Here is a 21,476-nt window from a genome sequence, read left to right as displayed (position 1 = left end):
TTTAAAAATTTCAACAATTCAGTACCATAATTATGTTTTATTATTAATATTAATACAATTTTTAAATCTGCTGTTAAAAAATTGAAAATATCTTCTATGGCTTTGATTTTGACATGATACAGATATAATACAGATTTATTTTTAAGAAAATACAGATCTCTCATAAAATAATCTGGCAACGTTGGTTTCAATTTTTCATTGAATTTACTTTACCGATGACACTAAATTCATCAGAAATTCTGTTATCATGCTACATATTCCAGACTATAAAAAGCTGATTTATGAGAGAATTGCACAGTATGAAAGCGAAACCTAATTTCAAATATTTTGATCCCGATAGCGACAATATCACAGTGGATCTCTTTGTTTATTAAATTGTCGTTTGCTGAATCTGCAAGCCCGGCTATAACAATCCTCCTTCCCTCTTCACACTTGAAACTTCGATACGATAATTTTTCATTTGCACTTCCTGGGCTTGCAATATTACAGATTGATGACAGACACGAAGCTTAATGACTTAATGTCTTCATAAATTCTAAAATAAATATAGTTGCCAGCAAACCTTTGCTTGATTGAATTTTAAGATATCTATCTAAGAAATGTTTTATATGATTTTTTTTTATATGGACTGCCGACACAAAAATCATTGGTTGAATATTACCTCTTTTTGAGTAACTTTACCTTAATAATTGAATAAAAAAGTGAAATTCAACAGAAACTGATAAAAATTTCACATTTTTTACACAACATCTGTCAGCCGTTATGATTACGTGTTCTTTGACAATTGGCGCTGCAATTCTCAAACTAATACATACTTACACACCGTTCAAACCAAAATAGTCGAGACAATATCTCACTTTCTCTTTCAACCATTCAACCATTCATTAAAAAAACTGCATTGTTTACGTTTCAACTCCTTTTTTCTCGAGACGCGTTCTGGAGTTGGGTCATAAACCAGACAGTCTCCTTTGCTGGGGTAGCTGATGTCGATCGACTGCATAAACTTAGAGCTCACTTGTTGTTTGGACCTTCTGGAAGGCGGTTGGCTGCGCTGAAACTAAGTGATTTGATTTGTTAAGATGATGAAGATTGTTTCTACCGCGATTTACCGATTTTTTGGATTCGTTTACGCTGTCGCAGGCCTGATTGGCTGTATTCTTTTGTTAGTGTTCAAGAATGACTTAAGCTCAGGTAAGCAATTGATTGTTTTAAGTAATCGATAGATTCGTTAATTTTATAACGTGCCATTATTACAGATCCAAGGGAACGTAATGCTATTCTGCATCTTGCTTGTTCTGGATTGTTTTTCTACGTGGTTCTAATCCTTGGACTAATTATGGTGAGTTTCTTCAGCATGCGTGTGATCAAAAAAATGGTTTAATTCAATTTTATGTCTTTCTCTAGCGCAACGAAAAACTTATAAAAGCTCACCTGATTTACATGGATGTAATGTGTTTAGTTCATGTAGTTGGTATTATTTGGGCCGGTTATGCGAGCAGTGAAAAAGTCCGCCAAAATATAGAGGAAGCAAATTTCCTAACTTTACCTGAAAAGATCGCGCTTGAAAACAAAGTAATTAGTAACATCGAAGCATCAGTTACATGGACCTTGGTTTGCATTGCCGGTAAGTATTGTTATTTGATTTGTTTTGAATTTTGATAAAAGTTAACTATCATTTTATTTATTTTTTTAGCAACTAATATCTTAGTCACTGTCATTTTTAGAGGTGTCATTAAATCTATCAAAAAGACTGAACAACAACAGCTGGATGTCGTTATTTCCTACGTTTAACAGGCATGAAGTTTGATTTCGTTAGAAGAAAGGTGGTAATGATTTAATTAGGTTGGTTTACTTGTATTGTGTAACACAATTTAGCAAATATATGTAGCTTGTAAAAATTTACACTGATATAATTGGTCATAATTCTATTTAACTAGTTTGAAGATTTCCTCTATTAAGTTTTTTTTTTATTGTTCTATTTTAAGAAAGCATTTCGATGCCATTTTGCTCTCTTGTACTAAGTTTGCTGGGTTTCGTATTCTTAAGAAACATTTTGGAAGTCAGAAAGTAATCCCTTTTAAAGTTTGTTTTTTTTTTTGGTAATATCAGGTATTTAAAGAAGTTTATCAAAAAAGTTCAATAATGTCTTTCTCCAAAATTTTGTTCTGATTTCGTTTTAAAGAAAATTATCAAAGATTTGCTTTTTTGTATGAAGCTTTTGGTAGATGTTTTCTATGGGTAATACTTTCATTTCTGCACAATATGCTAAGCAATCTTTTGTAATTTCAACATTACAAAGATTTTTTTAAGGAAAAAAAGCAAAAGTAAGTTGTACGAACTTAACAAAAGTTTAAATTGTTGAAATTAGAAAATCGGATAAATCACTTGTTTAAAAGTTTCAGATAGTTTTTCTAGACCTGAATATTTTTTTATAAATTGAACAGTTCTGAATTTTTTTGAATTCACATGACTGAAAAACTCAAACACAACAAAAATAAAACTACATAAAAATTTAAATGGCATTTCTATGAGAAGCCCATTGCAAAATGCCTTATACATCCGTACAGTTGATATGCAATCAATAATTAAAAAAAATAAAGATTTAGCGAAAAAAAACACTTTTTGAGGATTTGTGCATAGAAAATTCACAAAAAAAATCTAAAGATTTTTTAATAAACCCAAACAAGCAACCAAAGTTTAACGTTATTAGAAATCAACCCAATAACGTCATGATTCGAATTCCCGGACGCTTCGAAACCCGGACACTTCATCTTGTTTTATCAATTATTTAGATATAAATTCGCATTATGAATGTCAAAACTGTGTTATTTGATGAATTGAAACATTAACTTTCATTTAAAGTTTGTTTGAACGCTGTAGTTAATGCCAAAACAATTAAATACAATAAAATTATAAGTTTACCAAAAATGCGAAACATTTCACTTGAAATATTTCATAGGCGTTCGAAGCACCGGGAAGGCAAAGCAGAAATTTATGATTTCGATTTCCTTAAATTCTAGCATTTTTTTATATAAACTATCGATTGTTTTAATGTTAACAGCTTATTTGAGACCTAAAGAATGCCATTCAGTAACATTTCAGTCCAAATTTGTGCGATTCATAAGTAAATTCGAGTGTCCGGAATTCGAAGCAAAAGTGTCCGGATTTCGAATCAGCTTTTATCAGTGTCCGGGATTCGAAGCACAACAAGTCATTTTAATTTTAAAATTCTGATGAAAAATTGTTAGAAAAGACATATTTTGCATGCATTTTCTTGAAACTGACTGTTTATACTACGTCCTGATGATATTTCTACATTTCCAACTTATTACATGATTTTTTGCCAGCTATAACAAAAATGATATGCTACTAAGTGTCTGGATTTCGAATCATGACGTTAGTTTCCGATATATCTTGAGTGTTTGAGGAATGAGGACAAATTTTCGTATTTCCAAAAAAAATAAACTTTATTGGGATTGAAAATTATATACCAGTTGTTAAGCAGTCATTAGGTTTCTAAAAACAGAGTTCTGACGTTGAAAATCTTTAAAAAAAAAACAAATAATGGTACTATAAAACAAAATTTCACGAAAATTCAAATATTTTTTAACTGGTTCAAGCATGATTAAAATAAACATCAATGCATTGAGATGCTTTTGAATTGTTTTCGGTTACTGCAAGTAAAATTTTTCAATTCATAACTTTTGTACAAGATATTTTGTAAATTCAACTTTTAGTGATAAAAACAAAAAAATATGTTTTCCAAGTACCATACTTAAGAAATGTATTGACAATGCCAGATAAAAAAAAATAAAAAAAAAGTTGAATCCACCAAGTGAAAAAGCGGAAAAATTGCTTTATATAAGCTGATTTTGAAATCTCAATAATTTTCACTTTTAGCATTGGAAATTTGTTTCCAATAACTAAGTAAATTTCGAATTATTTTTTTTGAAATTAGTCCGAATATATTGAATATGAGAAAAACAACGTAAAAGATTAATTTTGAATTTAGTTTAGTTGATTGCACTTCTTTATTTAGGAAATTCTCTTTGATAAAAATATTTGACGGCTTTTTGGATTTTTGTAATAGTTTTAATGAAAATATATTTGATAAAAAGTCATTTTATGTATTATTATCTTCTTCTCTTAACATGAAAAAGAGTTGGTTATTAACAAAAATTGAAAAAAAAATCTGATTACAAGTATATTTTTTTTAAATATTTAATTGCTTTATTTATTATATAAAAGCTTTAATTACCTATTTATTACCTTTAACTACTCTAATTACCATCAATTACAAAATAATGAATGAATTACCAAATTACCAACCTTAAATCAAAGTAATCAATATTGGATATTTAATACTGGAAACCCTTTGCAAACATGCTTAAAAATGATTCTTAATGAATGCATTTAAAATAGATTTCAATTGATTGCAGTTTCTTGAAAATTTGAACGGAATCGACGTAACATCACGTAATGTTGCGGTTTCGTCAACGGATCCACAGGCGGGTCTCCGGGCACCGAATACCTATTATTTACACGTCCGACTCGGGATTCGAACCGGTAACTTTTCGATTGTAAGTCCAGTGCGCGGTCCGATTGATCCACACAGGCAAAAGTTGAAAATTTGAACTCCTTTGAAAAAAAAAAGTTGTTGTGACCCCAGATTTTTCAAGACTACTCTTGATAGGAGGAGGGCAAGTACATCCTGGGTAGGTATAATCAATTCTTTCGCAATCAACTCTTTTTTGTCTGCACACGTATAATCACACGCACCAACGAGGGTAGAAACTTTAACTTGCTCCTCCGTTCAGTAATAAAAAAAGGGTTATAAAAATGCAACAGGAAATCCCGATCGCTTACGTTTCGTGTCGCCATTCTTAGTTTGTGTTTTCTTTTAGGTCAATAAACAAAACTGTCTCCTCTACGACGACGTGGTTCAAGAAAGTGATCCTTATCGATTAGTTTGGACCTCCTGTGTGTTGGACGCACGTGCTCTCTTTTAGATCGTGAAAAAGATTTCAAAGTTGTTTGGAGGAAATATGTATTATTTTTAGTTTGTGGAAATGGACAAGTTCACTCCGAAAGTCTTCCGAACGTTGGCACTCGTGTATGCCTGGCTGAGTTGGGTGGGATCTATTTTGCTGCTGAAAAACAGAAAGGAATTGGTTGAAGGTATGATTTTTGTTTTTGTTTATGCAATCTTCTATTATTCATAATTTCAGAAAACCTCGTGGATGACCTTATTACTGATGAAAATCTGCGCATAACTATTTGTCCATCTGGCCATTTTTGGCTGATTTCAAATGGCTTTCTTCTGTATGGAGTTCTGTTGGTAAGTTTTTTGGTCATCAGTTATTTCGAAAAAAAATAATAATATTTTTCAATGTTTCTTCTTAAATTTCAGAAACGTGTCTTTTGTACCAGAATTCACCTTTACTTTATGGATGGAGTTTTTGCCACAATCGCTGCAGCACTACTGATTTTCTGTTTCTTGGTTCTGGGCTACGGTGTCAGAGAGATGGACAGAGCCGAAACTTCCTGGACGGAAATGATTGGCAAGTTGATGCTAGCCACCCTTTACTTGCTTGTTCTTCTTACCATCGCAGGTGCTCTGTTGTATTGTAAGTTTTTGTTTTCCTGCCCAGTTGGAAAATTTAAATCATTTTGATAATTAAAATAAATTTTCTTTTTAGAATGCATCGCATTGATCCACTTGATTCTTACTGAAGGTTTTGATTCAAGTGAATCATACAAAAATCTGAACTCATCCGAGAAGTCACAGGATGATGCCGAGCGGGAGAAACTCAACCTGTTGAAGGAAGTCGATCGAATATATAAATGTGTGGCTTTGAATATATTTTTACCATTTCAAAAGAGTGTTTCCCAAATTATTACTCCAAATAAAATTCAAATGCAATTATAAATCCTGGCTTGTAAGTTATGGAAAATATCACAAACCTTCTTGATTGCAGCGTTAAAATTCGGTCCATCTCGTTAAGCACTGTTTGAACTATTAAATATTTTAAGTGGACTTGAATACTCTTTTCTAAATTATAAATATATACAGTAATTCCATTTGAAAAGAGCATACATCGAAAAAAAAGTTCTCCGGCACTTTAGCACACTCAGTATTTATTGGCATTTTCTGGACATGCAATACAGTCCAGACTCGATTATCCGAAGGCCTTGGCAAAATTTCACTTCGGATAATCGAATCACGAAAAACTTTTTTTTTTTTTCGTTGTCCCTTACCCTTACATTACTCTAAAGTGATTTAGAATAAACTACTTTTTTAAAACAAAATGCATTTTAAACCATTCAAATTTGACTAAAATGGGATCGAAGAACTCGAATTTGATGTTAAAAAAAGATACAGCGTCCTCAAAACTCGTCTAAAACGTGATTTACGAGCAAAAAACATATTATAGACGAGTTTTGAACACGCTGTATCTTTTTTTATGAGCAAGTTAGCACCATACTCTCTTCGGGAAAGTTGTAGAGCACATTCCAGAGCAACCGAATTTGAATCCGGTTTTAATATAGCGTGAAACGTTGATTTTTAAAATATCAAAATCCAAAAAAATGTTTTCCCCATACAAATTTATATGAAAAATTGAATCGCTTTGCTTTGTGGGGACTTAACCAATCGTTCTCAAACCTTATGGAGTTGTTCAAGACCCCAAAAGGAACCGAAAAGTCGCTGTGCTCAATAAATTTGAACAACTTTTTTTTCCATACAACCATATTACACCCTGATGGACCATATGGCTGAAGCATGGCAGCATGACATCACTTGATTAAATGATTGTTTTGGAGTTTCAACAATATGTTTTATATTGTATTTAAAATAACAATTCAAAAAGAAATGCTGAAAAAAAATGAAAGTTTTTTCATGTTTCTTCCTGTTTTTTTTTCTATCTTCATAATAACGTGTTCTTTTATGATTGGCGCTGCAATCCTCAAACTAACACAAACTCACAAACAGTTCAAACCAAAATAGTCGAAACTATATCTCACCTTCTCTTTCAACCGTGTTCTTCGGCAACCGAATACAGCTTACAAATTATTTTCTTACCTTTCGTTTCCTTTTTTCGAGTTTGCTGTCCTGGGTTCGGTCAGAATTACGACCTTCGAGGGGGTGGCATTTGCAATCACTTGTTGTTTGGACCCTCTGGAAGGCGGTTGGCTGCCCTTAAACTAAGTGAAAGTAGTGTTTAAAAGTTTTCGAAACAAAACTGAATATGGTTGGCCAAATGAAGCATGCTGCTACAGTGATTTACCGAGCTTTGGGATTCGTTTACGGTCTAGCAGGCCTGGTTGGCTGTGTACTTTTGTTGGTGTTCAAGAATGACCTAAGTGCAGGTAAACTATCAATTCTAGATTAAATTTTCAAAACAACCTATCCCTCATGGGTTTCCTATGCAGATAGGACCTTTTGAAAATTTAATCTAGAATTGTTCAAGCAATCGATAGTTTGATTAATCATATAACGTGCCTTGTTTACAGACGCAGAAAAACGTGACGTTATTCTGAAGCTTGCTTGTTTGGGATTGTTTTTCTTCATTGTTCTTATCCTTGGATTACTTTTAGTGAGTATTTATTCAGCGTTTGCTTGTGATCAAGCAAATTGGATAAACTTCCATTTAATTTATTTCTCTAGCGTAACGAAAAACTCATAAAAGCTCACTTGATGTTCATTGATGGAATGTGTTTACTATTTATGGTCCTTATTATTTGGGCCGGCTATTCGAGCAGCGAAAAAATCCGTATCAAAGTAGAGGAAACAAAGTTCCTTTCTTTATCAGAAAAGATCGCTCAGCAAAATGAAGCAATTCAAAACATCGTAAGAAGGATTCTCAAGAGCTTGATTTACATTGTCGGTAAGCATCATCACTATTTTCATATAATTTAAATTATAACGAAAAATGAATCGTAAATTTCTTATTTTTTTTAGCAACATATGCCGTTGGAAGATTCCTTCTTGTAGGTGTCATTAAATCTATCAAAAATGCTGATCAGCAGCAGGTGAATGCCGTAGCTTGCAATGTTTAACAGAGATGATTTGGGATTATGTTTCAAGTAAAGGTGGAAAAGAATCATTTACTTTTATTGTGATACAAAAACTTTCAAATAAAAGATAATTTAAGAAATTTGCGTTTTTTATTTTTTTTTTAATTCATGCCTTGCATTTTTGCATCAAAAGTTTTTCCATACAAGGCTGCATTGAGCATTGAGAAAAAATGGTTAATGTACTGTCATCAGGGGTGACATTGAATCTGGGGGGTGAAATTGGGTCATACAAATTTCAGCATTTTTGTATGAGCCAATCTCACCCCCAGATCTAGGCTTCACTGAACACCAAAATCTGGTGCGCCGTGGTGCGGTTTTCGTGTCACTCTAGAAACCAAACCGAGCTGTTTATTGTCACACCATAGCAACTGTACCGAAAGCACCTTGGTACACCACCGGTGCACCCAAACTGTATACCAAGGATGCAACTCAACATATGGTTGATCCAAGTAACCGGAGGCGACATTGTTTTGATTGAGGTTTGTCAGCCACCATTCACATCTTCGGGATGGCCTGGCGGTTGTTGTCTCCGTCTGTTTACCACGAGGTTCATGGTTCAATCCTGAGTACAAATATTTTTGAGGATTTTTTTTTCAATATTTGCTGTCAAAATAACTGATTATATACATTTTTAAGTAACTTCTTCGAACCTGTGACGCTTTAGTCAAAGAGTTAGAAAATTGAATGGATTTTTGTAGTGGAACAGAGAAAACGTTCCATATTATGCAGGCAGGTTTAAGTGAAAATGCCTATTTCAGGATTATATGCACGAGAAGTTAAAGTTAATATTTCATGACACTACGAAATTCTATTCCTAAAGAATTATTCTAAACAAATAAAAATCATTGAAAAAAAAAATTCAGGATTCGATCCAAGAACCTTTAACTTAATATTGCACTGCCTTTGACAACCACACCATTAAGAACTGTTGAGTTTGTTTGGCTTGTTAGGCAAGGCAGAAGTTCCCAACTTCTCCCGTGTGGTAAGCGCAGAAACCATGTCAGTTTTATGTACCCGATCCACACCGCCGTCACACCAACCTTCGGTTTCGGTGCACCGATCAAGCTACCGAGCTGTGTCGGGTTTGGGTTGTGACGAGAAATGGTGCGAATAGAAAAACCGGTATCATAGCAAACCGTTGTCGCACCCGTCAAAAGGTAAGTCTGCCCAGACCCAATGCCACCCCGGATGACGGTATATGAAAAAAAATCCTCAATTTTATCAATGAAATTTGAACTCCCTAAATCAGGGGTGCCCAACCTTTTGGCCCTGCGGGCCAGATCTGATTTTTCTAAAGCAGAGGCGGGCCGTAACTAATGTTGGTGACAGTAAAAAACAGTAAACATTTTTTTTTATTAAATTTATTTAAATAGGTTAATTCAAGTAAACAAATATATAAACAAGTGTTGCAAATAAGATTCAAAGAACTTGATTTAAAGAAAGAAATACAAAGATTACTTTCAAAGATGTGTTTAATTGATTTACTTTTATTTTGTTTTGGACAAAATTGTATTGTAATTGTTCTTGTCGATGGAAATTGAATTCCGACACCATAAACAAAAAAAAAATATATCAAAATTGCGTCTTTGCAAGTTTTTATTCATGTTTGAAAAATCAACAAGACAAGATAAAATTTATTAAAACGAAATTTGGATTCAAATCTTCTCTACGAAAAAACAATTTTTGCGTTGTTGTGCACCTTTATTCAAATATTTTACAAAACATTTTAAAATTATTTTAAAGACATGAAATTAAAAAAAATGTATACAAATATAAATCTGATTCGTCATTCTTCAAATTTCTTAGAATTATTGAGGATCATAAACAATGCTATCTAATTTCTTGACTTCTTTAGATTGTTTTTTAATTTTTTTTAAATATTTGCAGCGATTTTTGTTATATATCTATTATATTATATAATATATATCTTTATCAATATGATTAATTTGCCTTTTTAAGCTATTTCCCAGCAAAACTTTATCATTGAAAAGTTACTCTGAAAAAATAATAATAATTAATCAAAATCCTCAAAAAAGAAACAATTAAATTAGAAATAAAAACAGCCAAAACTTTAAGAAATTAGAATTCAGTGTCTTTTGCAATCTTTTTGCATTTTTTCCAAGATTAAAAATTAATTCTTATAACATCAATATTGAAATAATAAGAATTAAATTCAAACATAAAGAATGTTTAGATGTGAAATAAAATCATTTCAAAAAATACAAAGGCATAATCCTAACAAACGTTGAATTAGTAACATTGTATGTCAAAAGCAAAATAAACAAATAATTGTTTTGTTATAATATCTTTAGAATTTATTGAATATTTTATGAAGGGCCGGTCATAGAACCATTTTGAAAAGCCGTCGCGGGCCGGATGAAATGGCTTCACGGGCCGGTTCCGGCCCGCGGGCCGGACGTTGGGCAGGCCTGCCCTAAATAGTTTTTTTTTGTTTTTAGATATTTTAATGGTGCTAAATCTGGTACTGGATTGTTGGGAAAATCTAAAACATGGTCAATCAAAATTTCAAAATTCGTCTATAGATGCTTAATAAAATTTTAAATAATTTGCACCCTATTTTTTATGTTTTCGGCAATTTTAGATATATTTTATAAAGCACACCTGAAAAAAATATTGAATGCTGAGAAAATATCTAATGATTTATTTTTTTGACTTTGTTGCTACAACTGATGGTTGCTTAGATATTGCCTGTTATACACACAAAAAATATTTACGAATTTTGCATCATTTATGATGTAACACTTTTGCACGTCATTAAACAATTAAATTTAAATGCAATTTGATGTATATTTGCAACAAATTATACGTAAAACATGATTTTACGTGGAATCTATGACATTTCCCCGAAACCCATATTACCGAAGGGACATTTCCCCGAATGCCACTTCCCCGAAAAGACACTTCCCCTAATAGTCATTTCCCCGAATTCCATTTACCCGAATTTCCCATTTCCCCTAATCGTCCACATCCCTGAAAGTCATTTTCCCGAATAGGCCACAATCCCGAATGCCACTTACTCGAATAGTCATATCCCTGAATAGTCATTTCCCTGAATGCCATTTCCCCGAACGCGGTCAAGCGGAAATGCCCGGTGCCCCGGAGCGCGCGCGCTCCTGGGCACCGGGCATTTCCGCTTGACCGCGTTCGGGGAAATAGCATTTTATAAGAAAAAAAATGATGGCAATTTTTATCACATCAAACCACATATAATATTTCTTGAAAGGTTCGTATTGGCCTTGAATGATCAACATTCTTTTTGGATTCACTCAGAACAGACGTAGCATTTTAGGGGGGAAAGAGTGTTGAAAGGTTTGGTACTATTCATTCATATAGGGGCAGGGGGGCAGAATGGACCATGGGGGCAGAACGGGCCACCCTTGGGTTTGGGCTTTAGAATGGATTTAGACCAACTGTAAGGCAAGGGTCTTATAAAGGACGTCAAATAGCATCACCATACCGAAAACGACGTTTGAATTCATTGTATTTTTCGAATTATGAGCAAAAATGAAAATTTATTGACAAAACCACGCAAATGTTGTTTATTTCGAGGTTTTTAAATAAGCTTTCTAAAAAGTTGGATTGTTTGAAAAAGTTTGCTCAATGCTTATAACGATACTAGATGTTACTACCAAGGTATACAAACAACAACGGAACCTTGAAATCATTTAGAGGCTTGGTGGTGGAAGTGTTAAATTAAAATCCACTTGGGGGCAGAATGGACCACCCTTATCCTGCCTTATAAAAACAATCAAAAGTTATGAAATTTGGATTTAATGGATTATTTCACTCCTGGTAGGTTCACAAATAACGTTTAATGCAACAATAGTTGATTTTTTAGTTGTTTTGATGCTTATTTGTGAAAATAGTGACTTATTTCAACATATTAAAACTATTTCCAAAAATGTTTGTTTTGGTAAGTGACTATTTTTATTAAAGTTGTCTAACTTCATGGAAACTATGTTAGAAAGGTACCTTAAGTCATTCTTATCTCCCTTCAACGTTGTATAAGACGAAATGGCTTGTTTTTTAAGGTGGCCCATTCTGCCCCGCAGTGTGGCCCATTCTACCCCGCAGGGTGGCCCATTCTACCCCGCAGGGTGGCCCATTCTACCCCGCACCCCTGAAAGTTAGTCGAAAAAACTTTTTTTTTAAAGTGGCTCAAAAATAGTTTTAAGCTAAAAAATTTCATAAACCAAGTATACAACATTGAAGGGAACATTCCAAAGCATAAGCCTACTACACTGAATTCATTTATGATTCAGAAAACATACCGTGCGATTTTCGTAGTACAGAACCCCGTTCACACTGATCATTTTATTCACATTGCTAGTTTTGGATTTGGCGAAAAGTATAATCAACAAAAACTTTAAATAAAATTTGTACCAGCCTGAACCTATTTGTTCGATTTTTGGGTTCTTGAACACACAACAACTCGATTATCCGAAGGCCTCGGAAAAATTTCACTTCGGATAATCGAACTTCGGATAATCGAAACTTCGGATAATCGAGGCTTCGGATAATCGAGTCTGGACTGTAATTGGGTCCTAAAATTAAGCTGATATTAGTGTTCACAATGATAAAGCTTATTTTTAAAGTACAATGACCCTTTTAACGACCGCAAAGGATTTAACATGGATTTTTAATTCAATTTTCAAAAATTCACTTCCCTGCCCTTCTTGGCAGAAATGCTCCTACTTGACAGCTCGTTCCAAGGGGACCATAGTTGATCCATCGAAAAAATGTTGTCTTGTTAATAACTTTTTTTTTGCATAAATAAAAAAACGTCATCAGAAATGGTTTTTAATCGTGTTCCTTACCGTTGTTCAAAAAAATTGACAAAGGGCTTTACTACCCAATTTACAACATTTAATCAACAGAATACCCGAAAAAGCTGTTTGTTCGGTAAAATTGAAAGAGAAAATAACTGTTAGTCATGGAAAAAGGCTTTAGCGAAAATAAAGATTAGGGAATATGAAAATTCGGGAAAATTTAAATTTAAATAAACGGCAATTAGCGTAAGTGTCACATCGGGGAAATGACCGATTAGGGGAAATGGCATTCGGGGATATAGCCGATTAGGGGAAATGATATTCGGGGAAATGGCATTCGGGGATGTGGCTGATTAGGGGAAGTGGTATTCGGGGATGTGGCCAATTAGGGGAAATGATTTTCGGGGAAATGGCATTCGGGGAAATGTCATTCGGGGAAATGAGCTAGACCCTTTTACGTGTGATTCAACCGTTTACATCGAATTTCAAGTTTACATCAATTGAGTTTACAATTGATTCATATTTCCGTGTCGAGTAAATTCACATTTTTTTCTGTGTAGTAAAATGTTGGTAATAATGTTTTTTTTTTTTTCTCAGCTTTTCTTAATTAGCCTCCCCCCCCCCTTTCAACTCACGATGTTTCGGAAGCTATTAATCTGTTTTTCAATTTAAAAAATAAAACCTAATCTCATGTCCATTAGGGTGCCCAGGATATGGGACTTTTTTTTCTAAACCTCGCTCCACAGGCTGAATATTGTTCCTTGACCTATTTTAGGACTCTGTGCCAAATATGAGCAACATCGGTCAACATTTACTCGAAGGTGAAGTTTGTATGGGAAAAATCGAGAAAAATGTATAAAAAATCCAATTTTCTTACAGTTTGGTCTGCACGGTCTGCTATTTCTATACAAATACAGTCCAGACTCGATTACACCGACCAACAAAAATTTTGCGCAGGCTCAACTCGAGGGGAAGCATAAAGTTTTGGGTCCCCAGAAACACGTGCACTTTGAATTTTTCACAAATATTTAGACAAGACCGAATGGTTTTTCTACAACGTTTGTATGGAGAATAAGGGCGGTTCGTCGCTGTTCCGTACAATCAAAAAATTGCATGCAATATGTAGGAGTAGCGAACAGCACTAATTCTCCATACAAATTTCGGAGAAAAACCATTCGGTCCTGTCTAAATATTTTTGAAAAATTCAAAATGTACGTGTTTCTAGGCACCTCAAACTTCATGCTTCACCTCGAGTTGAGCCTGCACAGATATTTTGTTGGTCGGTGTTATCCGAAGTAAAATTTTGCCAAGTCTTGACTGTATGACTAATTTTAAGAAAATATTTTCAAAATTATAGTCAGATCAAATATGATCTTGGAAAATGCGTAGTAAAGCAACTCCTTTCAAGATCCATCACGATCTTTCATGATCTTTCACGATCATCCCATCAATAACCCTTCACTCACACATGCAAACACACATCAAAACACCGGGGGTCGAAAATATATCTTACCTTTTCATTCAACCAGGTTCTGAGCGTGATAAAGCTGCAACACTGATGCAATCCTCGTTTGCTTGAACATTTTGTCTCCCTTTTTTCAAGTGCTTTTTGAGCTAGGTCATAAAATGCTTTCTACGACACGGTTCAAGAGTGCAATCGATGCACCGATCAGTTCAGTCCAAGTTTGAACCCCCTGGAAGTTGGTTGTGTGTGCTCGCTAAGATCGCGGATCTCTGCATCATTATTTTTTTTTTTTTTTTTTGGAAAAAATGTTCATTGAAAGGTGTATTGAAAGGTTGGTTGACTCTCCGGTGACCTGCCGAATTGTGTCCGTTACTTACGCTTTGCTGAGCTTGGTGGGATCGATTTTACTGCTGAAGTACAGACTAGAGCTGGTGGAAGGTATGAAGAGATTGTTAACTCCAAAATTGTTGGAACGGTAACATCAACTTGCTTGTTCTTGGTCATAACTCAACCAATCGGGCCTATTTTTAACCAGTGTTTTGTCTCAAAAATCCTCTCGAAAACACACACTGTTATTAGAGGATTGATCAAATAGAGTTTTCCAAAGTTGTGCGCACATCCTTTTAGAACTATGAAAATAATTATCCCGATTGGTTGAATTAAAATTTCCCTTCCAACTGATTTGGCAAGTTGGGTTATGATCAAATGTAACAAATATACTGCAATTTATATTTTTAGATTATAATCCGGATGGTCTCGTTAGTGACAAAAATATGCGCATCATTGTATTTGTTTTTGGTCAATTTTGGCTGACGTCTATTGTTATTCTCCTGGGCGGAATGTTATGGGTATGATGTTGTTAGCTATTCAACTTCAACAAATCTATCAAACGTATTTTTCCACCCTCAGGGAATCGTCACTCTCATAAAAATTCATCTCTACTTTCTGAATGGTGTTAATGTTGGATTTTTTGCAACTCTACTGATCGGTGCTGTCACATTTCTGGGCATTTGCGTTGGAGAGATGGATAAAGCTAGAACTCCTTGGACGGAGATGATCGTTCAGTCGTTTAAGTTCACCTTAGCAATGGCGGCTTTACTATCTCTTGTGGCCTTAGTGTCACTTTGTAAGTTTTATGATTTTTTTTTTTTGAAGTTATACTGATTGAACAAAAATATCTTATTTTAGGTTGCATTTTATTCATCCGTTTAATCCTCATGAACGGCTTCAGAACGTACAAACCGTTCAAACCATACTATGAGGAGCTGGTGAAGGTAGCTGTGCTGGAGAACGCCAAAGAGCACAAGATTGTTGATGCTGATAGACCAAAGGGTATCGAAGAGCTGAAGAACGCTGACGCAAATGGAGATATTCGTCTGACGAAGGAAGTCAAATGTGATGCTTACAATAATTGAACCGAGTGTGCAGTTACTTTATAATTTATCAAAATTGTTCCTGCAAAATTATCTTGAACAAAAGTGAAAAACGATTTTAAAACAACTTATCTTGCCTTTTGGATAAGGTGAAGTATCACAAACCAATTTGAATTCTGTTAACATGTCAAACAATTAATTCAAATAAAAAAAAAGATTTTTCTTTTTAAATCTTATCAATGTTTTTTTTACAAATTTCAATGATCAAAACTGTTCCTAATTTTTTGCCAACTCTGATGAAATTTCCTGATGTTTTTAAAAAAAAATCAAGAACGATGCAAACTGAGCAATCTTTAGAAAAATAATTAAAATATATTTTCCGCTAAATTGCCCAAAGTTGTTAGTGACCTAGAACGGTGCAAATTCATTCAACATTTAATTTTGAAAAAAAAATGCAACGATCAGGATACACGAATTACTTTCGAAAGAAGTTAAAAGGCTTTGGATTTTCGATTCTAATGAAAAATAATGCTTTTTAAATGACACATTATTATTAACTTTTATTACTGATCAAATTGTGGATTATTCTAACATCTTAAACTTCAAACGGTGTTCATCAACCAGAGTCTGGTGCACCGAGAATCCACGTACAAAAATAGTACAGTCCAGATTCGGATAAACGAATAACGAGAAATACAAATTGTTCGTTGTCTTATTTTTGTTTGTCGAGTTTAAGTATGACCTCTACACTAAGCTAAAGTGATTTAGTATTTTTGAATCCAAGTTGGTGGCCAATATTGTCGAGACGAAATATTAAAAAACAGCATTTTATTATTTAGTAGGCAATCAACTATTCAAATTTTATTAAAACGGGGTCGCAGAACTCGAATTTTATGTTAAAAACATGAAAAGGAAAAAAAATCGGAGAATCGAACTCCGGATAATTGAAACTTCGAATAATCGAATACTCTCCTTATTCGTATAAATGTCCCTTACGGTTTCGCAAATCAACGTTTCATTGTATTTTTGATCAGAATTTAACTTTGTCAATCGATTTCTTAGGTCCAAATTAACCATTTTGCATTATTTTGGTTTCTCCATACAAGTCTCCATACAAATTTTGGGCTGTCCATCGCAAAGTGCTATACAAATATTTGAGAAGCTTACCACAAAAAAAAAACAATTTTGCCAAATTTCACCAGATCTATTTGTTCCATTTTATTTTATGTTTTATGACGAATGTTTTGTTTTCAGCCAATTTATGTTTTTTTAAACATTTCGATTTTTGGAGAGTGTCGAATATCCTCTTCGAAAAACTCCAAACATTACTTTTGAAAGTAAAATTAAATTGGGAACCAAAAAGTACATTTGTGATTTTTGAATTAAATGCACCGTTTTCGAGTAAAAGCAATTTGAAGACTAAAATTTTTAGGGAAAAAATATATTTGAAAATCTGAGAAATTTCTCTTTATATTAAAACTTAAAGTCCTCTCATACCCTGTAGCTCAAAAGTTGTAAATTATTGTCCATTAAAACATATAAAAAAATAGAATCGAATTGATGAGAAAATCGTATTATCGAGTATAGTTTCAACAAAATCAAAATATTCTGATATAAAAAAAGATTTGGGTAATTCTCCGCCAACTCACACAGCAGTCGCCCCGACCCCTCTTCGATTTTCGTGAAACTTTATCCTAAGGGGTAACTTTTGTCCCTGATCACGAATTCGAGATCCGTTTTTTGATACCTCGTGACGGAGGGGCGGTACGACCCCTTTCATTTTTGAGCATGCGAAAAAAGAGGTGTTTTTCAATGATTGCAGCCTGAAACGGTGATGAGATAGAAATTTGGTGTCAAAGGGACTTTTATGTAAAATTAGACGCCCGATTTAATGGCGTACTCAGAATTCCGAAAAAAAAAGTATTTTTCATCGAAAAAAAAAACACTAAAAAAGTTTTAAAAATTCTCCCATTAACTCGTTACGCAAAAAGTAACTTTTTCAAAACTTTTTTTCGTAAAATCACGATAACTAGTGATGTTTATAAGCAAAACCCTTATGTCTATATATCAAAATTTTTGTAATTGTCTGTTCTACAACTTTGTAGAACATTGTTACAATCTAAAAAATTACCCTGCAAAGTTAGAAAAAACACGAAATTTTAAAATGAAAATTTTTGTTCTAAATGAAAAATGGCCCTTCTGGGTCAATGTAGATTCGAAAAGTACATTAAATTTCCCATAAAATGACATGTTCCAAATTTTTTTACAGTCGAGTAACGGAAAATGGGAGAATTTTTAAAACTTTTTTAGTGCTTTTTTCGATGAAAAATACGTTTTTTCGGAATTCTGAGTACGCCATCAAATCGGGCGTCTAATTTTACATAAAAGTCCCTTTGACACCAAATTTCTATCTCATCACCGTTTCAGGCTGCAAATTATTGAAAAACACCTCTTTTTTCGCATGTTCAAAAATAAAAGGGGTCGTACCGCCCCTCCGTCACGAGGTATCAAAAAAAGTTACAAAAGTTAGGACGAAGTTTCACGCAAATCGAAGAGGGGTCGGGGCAACTTTTCCCGATTTCGTGTGAGTTGGTAGGGGACCATCCATAACCCACGTGGACATTTTAGGGGGGGGGGGTATGGCGATTGTCCACGCTCCATACAAAAAAGATTTTTTTTGTATGGACAATTGTCCACGAGGGGGGGGGGGGTTGAGATTACCAAAAAAGTGTCCACGTGGTTTGTGGATGGTCCCTAGAGAATTACCCATTTTCTTTTTGTGATTGAGAACTGCTCTTTATTTAAAAGAAACAGCAGGTGGAGAAAAACACAAGAAAATTTGACCCAAACATAAGATAAGGTTACGTGGATTATATTGAGTTGTACAAACAATGTACTCAATTTCTGTAGATTTGCACTGCCCATGTTCGCATAAATGTCCCATATGCATTTTTGTCTATTTTGACTTAGATATTGGAATGGCTTCGTTTTTTGTGTTCCTTTAAGCTAAAGTAATAATATTTACCACTTTGTTCCAGAAATTCAGTAATCAACGACAAATTTTTTTGTCCCATCTGAAAAATGTTCAAATATGAGTCCCATCGTGATAATGTTCACAAACCAGTCCCTCTACGAAATATTATGTCCTGAACATACCTTTCGGATACTCCAATCTTTTAAATATAGTCAGCAATTATACAGACCGGCCATCTTGAAGGGTTTTCATCAATTTCACGGTCACACAAATCTCCCAAATGGCTGATTGAATCATTTTAAAAGAATGCAAATTTTCTCCATTTTCTGCTGAAAAATTTGTTTACTACTGGGGTTACCTAGGCAGCATGCTGCGATCGGGCTGGTTTGCGAACATATTGATGCACTATGTAGAAAATGTTCACATACCAGGTCCCATCCTGCGTACTTTTTTGAATTGAAAGAGAAAAATCAAGACAAATTTCAATACAAACTTATCAAAAGCATAAACAAGAGCATGTATGAGAACTATGTTGAATGATTTTAGAGTATACTGGTTGTATATTTAAAATTAATGAGAAAACGTTTTTCAAACTTCCAAGCTCGTTTTCTCAACTTGTTGAAAATGCGTATGGGAAATTTATGCGATCATGGGCAGTGCATTGCTTTAGAATCAGACCTCAACATTAAATCAAGTGAGATTAAAATGACCTTCTGCTCCACAAGTGGAAAACATATTTTTTTGTTATTTTAAGTATCGGTGCCAATTTTGATCGAAATTGATTAATTACTTTAAAAAATTCGCTTAATTTTACAGCTTTGGTGTGTTGCAGAAAGTTGTAGAGCATTACATTTCCAACAAGAATCTCATTTTTGGGATTTATACGGGAATTAAACCCGTAAGAAAATTGGGTTTTTCATACATTTTTCCTTATTTTCTAAAATAGCTCAAGAAACAATATTCAGCTTGTGAAGCGAGGTTTTGAAAAAATATCCCATATTGTGGGCATCCTAATGGAACATTTATGCAATCCATTCCGACCTAAAAAGATGGACAAGTATTTCATTTACGAAAACTTTTATTAAAATTAATAAAACTTTTTAAAACAGTCTTAATTCTACTATTTTTGCCAATATTTGCATTTTTGAAACTTTTTTCTTTATTGGAAATGCTTAGGAATAACACAAATCGAATATCCTTAACTAATCATATTTTTTCAAAAAAAAAAAAAAATATTATGGCGCATCGTAAAATATCAGAACGTGTGCCCGATATGTATTGATATTTGCTTTTAGAAGACAACAAGTTTACTGATGCATTTTATTTTCTATTTTCAACAATAACTCATCCAACGAATGATACTAGATATGTGTTGGTTGTTAGAAAATTAAATAAATTTGATTTAATTTTTAAATTATTTTTATTGAATCTAAATTAACTAAAATGAAACATAGCTTACAAAAAAAATACAAAAAATGGTACTTCTCTCAATACCTCAACGACCGTGGCACATTATCGTCGATGATGACATCAATTAAGGATAAAAGCATTCCACGATGGATGTTTTTTTTTCTTCCGGAACTTTCCCGGGAGGTTTTCCCCTTATTGGCCCCCGGAATGAGCTGGCAATTTTCCTCTCCTCCCCAAAAAACAATCAACCGCTGTTGAGATGAATGAGTTTTGATTTCTGACTCCTTCCTTGACTTCTCCATGTTGAACTTGCTTGTAATCTTGCACGAATTGCTACTACCTTAGGTTAAGGGATAGTTTACCCGGGAACATCTCAATTCCCTGAACTCATCGCTGGAGTATAGAGGGAAAAACTTGCTCTTTCGTTTGAATTCTTGGTGTTTTTCACAGCAGCTAGCAAACCGCTTGAGGTTCCTAAACGATGAATCGGGTGTGAGAAGAAATAAATGTTCCTTCATTTATAAAATCAATTCAGACTGTCTTGTTTTCAACCCCTCTTTATCTTTCACATTCATTGATTGTTATGATCGTCCGTTGCTCAATTCAAATTAAATTCAAATCCTTTATATAAGTATAAAGTTCATATAAAGTTAATGTCAATTCGTTTCAAACAAAGTCCCACTTGTGACTTAAAATTGAAAGAGACACTTAGGTCAAACAGGCAAATATTAAAGCTATTTGAAAAAATTTGATTCTCATTTGAAGATTTGTATTTTTAAACAACCAAGAAAATTTAAAAAAATTAAAAATAAAATTAACAATTTTACTCTCTTGTGCCCCGATTTGAAAATCCGTTCTCACCATTCTCATTTGAATTATATTTCAATAGGAAAGTAATGAACTTTTACCTCTCTCTCTCCTCATATATTTTCAAACACACACACGCCGTCACACACTCTCCCTCGACGGTGTCTCTGTTCGTTTGTTCTTAATCTAATAATAGTTTGTCGTTTCTGTTTTTCACCGTTTCTCTACCCATCCCTAAATCGGTGTGGCCACCACCGGTGAACACCGGCAGCTGCTACCTTGCCTTGGTGTGTGATATGAGCAAAGACCACCACCACGAAGTTTCTGGCGCGTTGTTTTGCGATTCAATTGAACAGTTTTGAGCTCGAGAGCTGATAAGTAAGTTTGTTTACGTTTCATTCTCATTCCTGTTGGAATCATTGTTGATGGACTTTTGCTCTGTTGATTTGTTCGAGCAACACAGTGTCTTTAGCTAATTTCTCCCCTCCTTCACCAAGCCTCGATGGCGCAGTTGGCAGCGCGTAAGTCTCATAATCTTAAGGTCGTGAGTTCGAGCCTCACTCGGGGCAGGTTTTTTTTGC

General features: G+C 34.0%; 3 protein-coding genes and 1 non-coding gene across 4 annotated transcripts; all 4 read left to right on the top strand.

Moving 5' to 3' along the window:
• The first annotated feature begins 838 nt into the window (after positions 1-838).
• Positions 839-1,902, top strand: LOC120416444 (uncharacterized). The gene is made up of 4 exons (XM_039578198.2): positions 839-1,191; positions 1,257-1,339; positions 1,405-1,624; positions 1,694-1,902. Exons 1-4 carry the CDS (start codon positions 1,080-1,082, stop codon positions 1,789-1,791), a joined length of 513 nt encoding a protein of 170 aa, XP_039434132.1. The 5' UTR covers positions 839-1,079; the 3' UTR covers positions 1,792-1,902.
• A 5,056-nt stretch (positions 1,903-6,958) lies between these two features.
• LOC120416442 (uncharacterized) lies at positions 6,959-8,150 on the top strand. Its single transcript, XM_039578196.2, has 4 exons — positions 6,959-7,368; positions 7,513-7,595; positions 7,667-7,886; positions 7,961-8,150. Exons 1-4 carry the CDS (start codon positions 7,248-7,250, stop codon positions 8,056-8,058), a joined length of 522 nt encoding a protein of 173 aa, XP_039434130.1. The 5' UTR covers positions 6,959-7,247; the 3' UTR covers positions 8,059-8,150.
• A 6,394-nt stretch (positions 8,151-14,544) lies between these two features.
• Positions 14,545-15,812, top strand: LOC120416443 (uncharacterized). The gene is made up of 4 exons (XM_039578197.2): positions 14,545-14,769; positions 15,070-15,179; positions 15,241-15,457; positions 15,520-15,812. The coding sequence occupies exons 1-4, from the start codon at positions 14,637-14,639 to the stop codon at positions 15,744-15,746; spliced, it is 687 nt and encodes a 228-aa protein (XP_039434131.1). The 5' UTR covers positions 14,545-14,636; the 3' UTR covers positions 15,747-15,812.
• A 5,579-nt stretch (positions 15,813-21,391) lies between these two features.
• Trnam-cau (transfer RNA methionine (anticodon CAU)) lies at positions 21,392-21,464 on the top strand. The gene has a single exon. It is a non-coding gene; the product is annotated as a tRNA-Met (tRNA).
• Positions 21,465-21,476: the final 12 nt, after the last annotated feature.

Source organism: Culex pipiens, chromosome 1, assembly GCF_016801865.2.
Source record: "Culex pipiens pallens isolate TS chromosome 1, TS_CPP_V2, whole genome shotgun sequence".
Lineage (NCBI taxonomy): Eukaryota > Metazoa > Arthropoda > Insecta > Diptera > Culicidae > Culex > Culex pipiens.
Note: the sequence above shows the minus strand (reverse complement) of the source record. Positions and strands in the feature narration are given on the sequence as shown.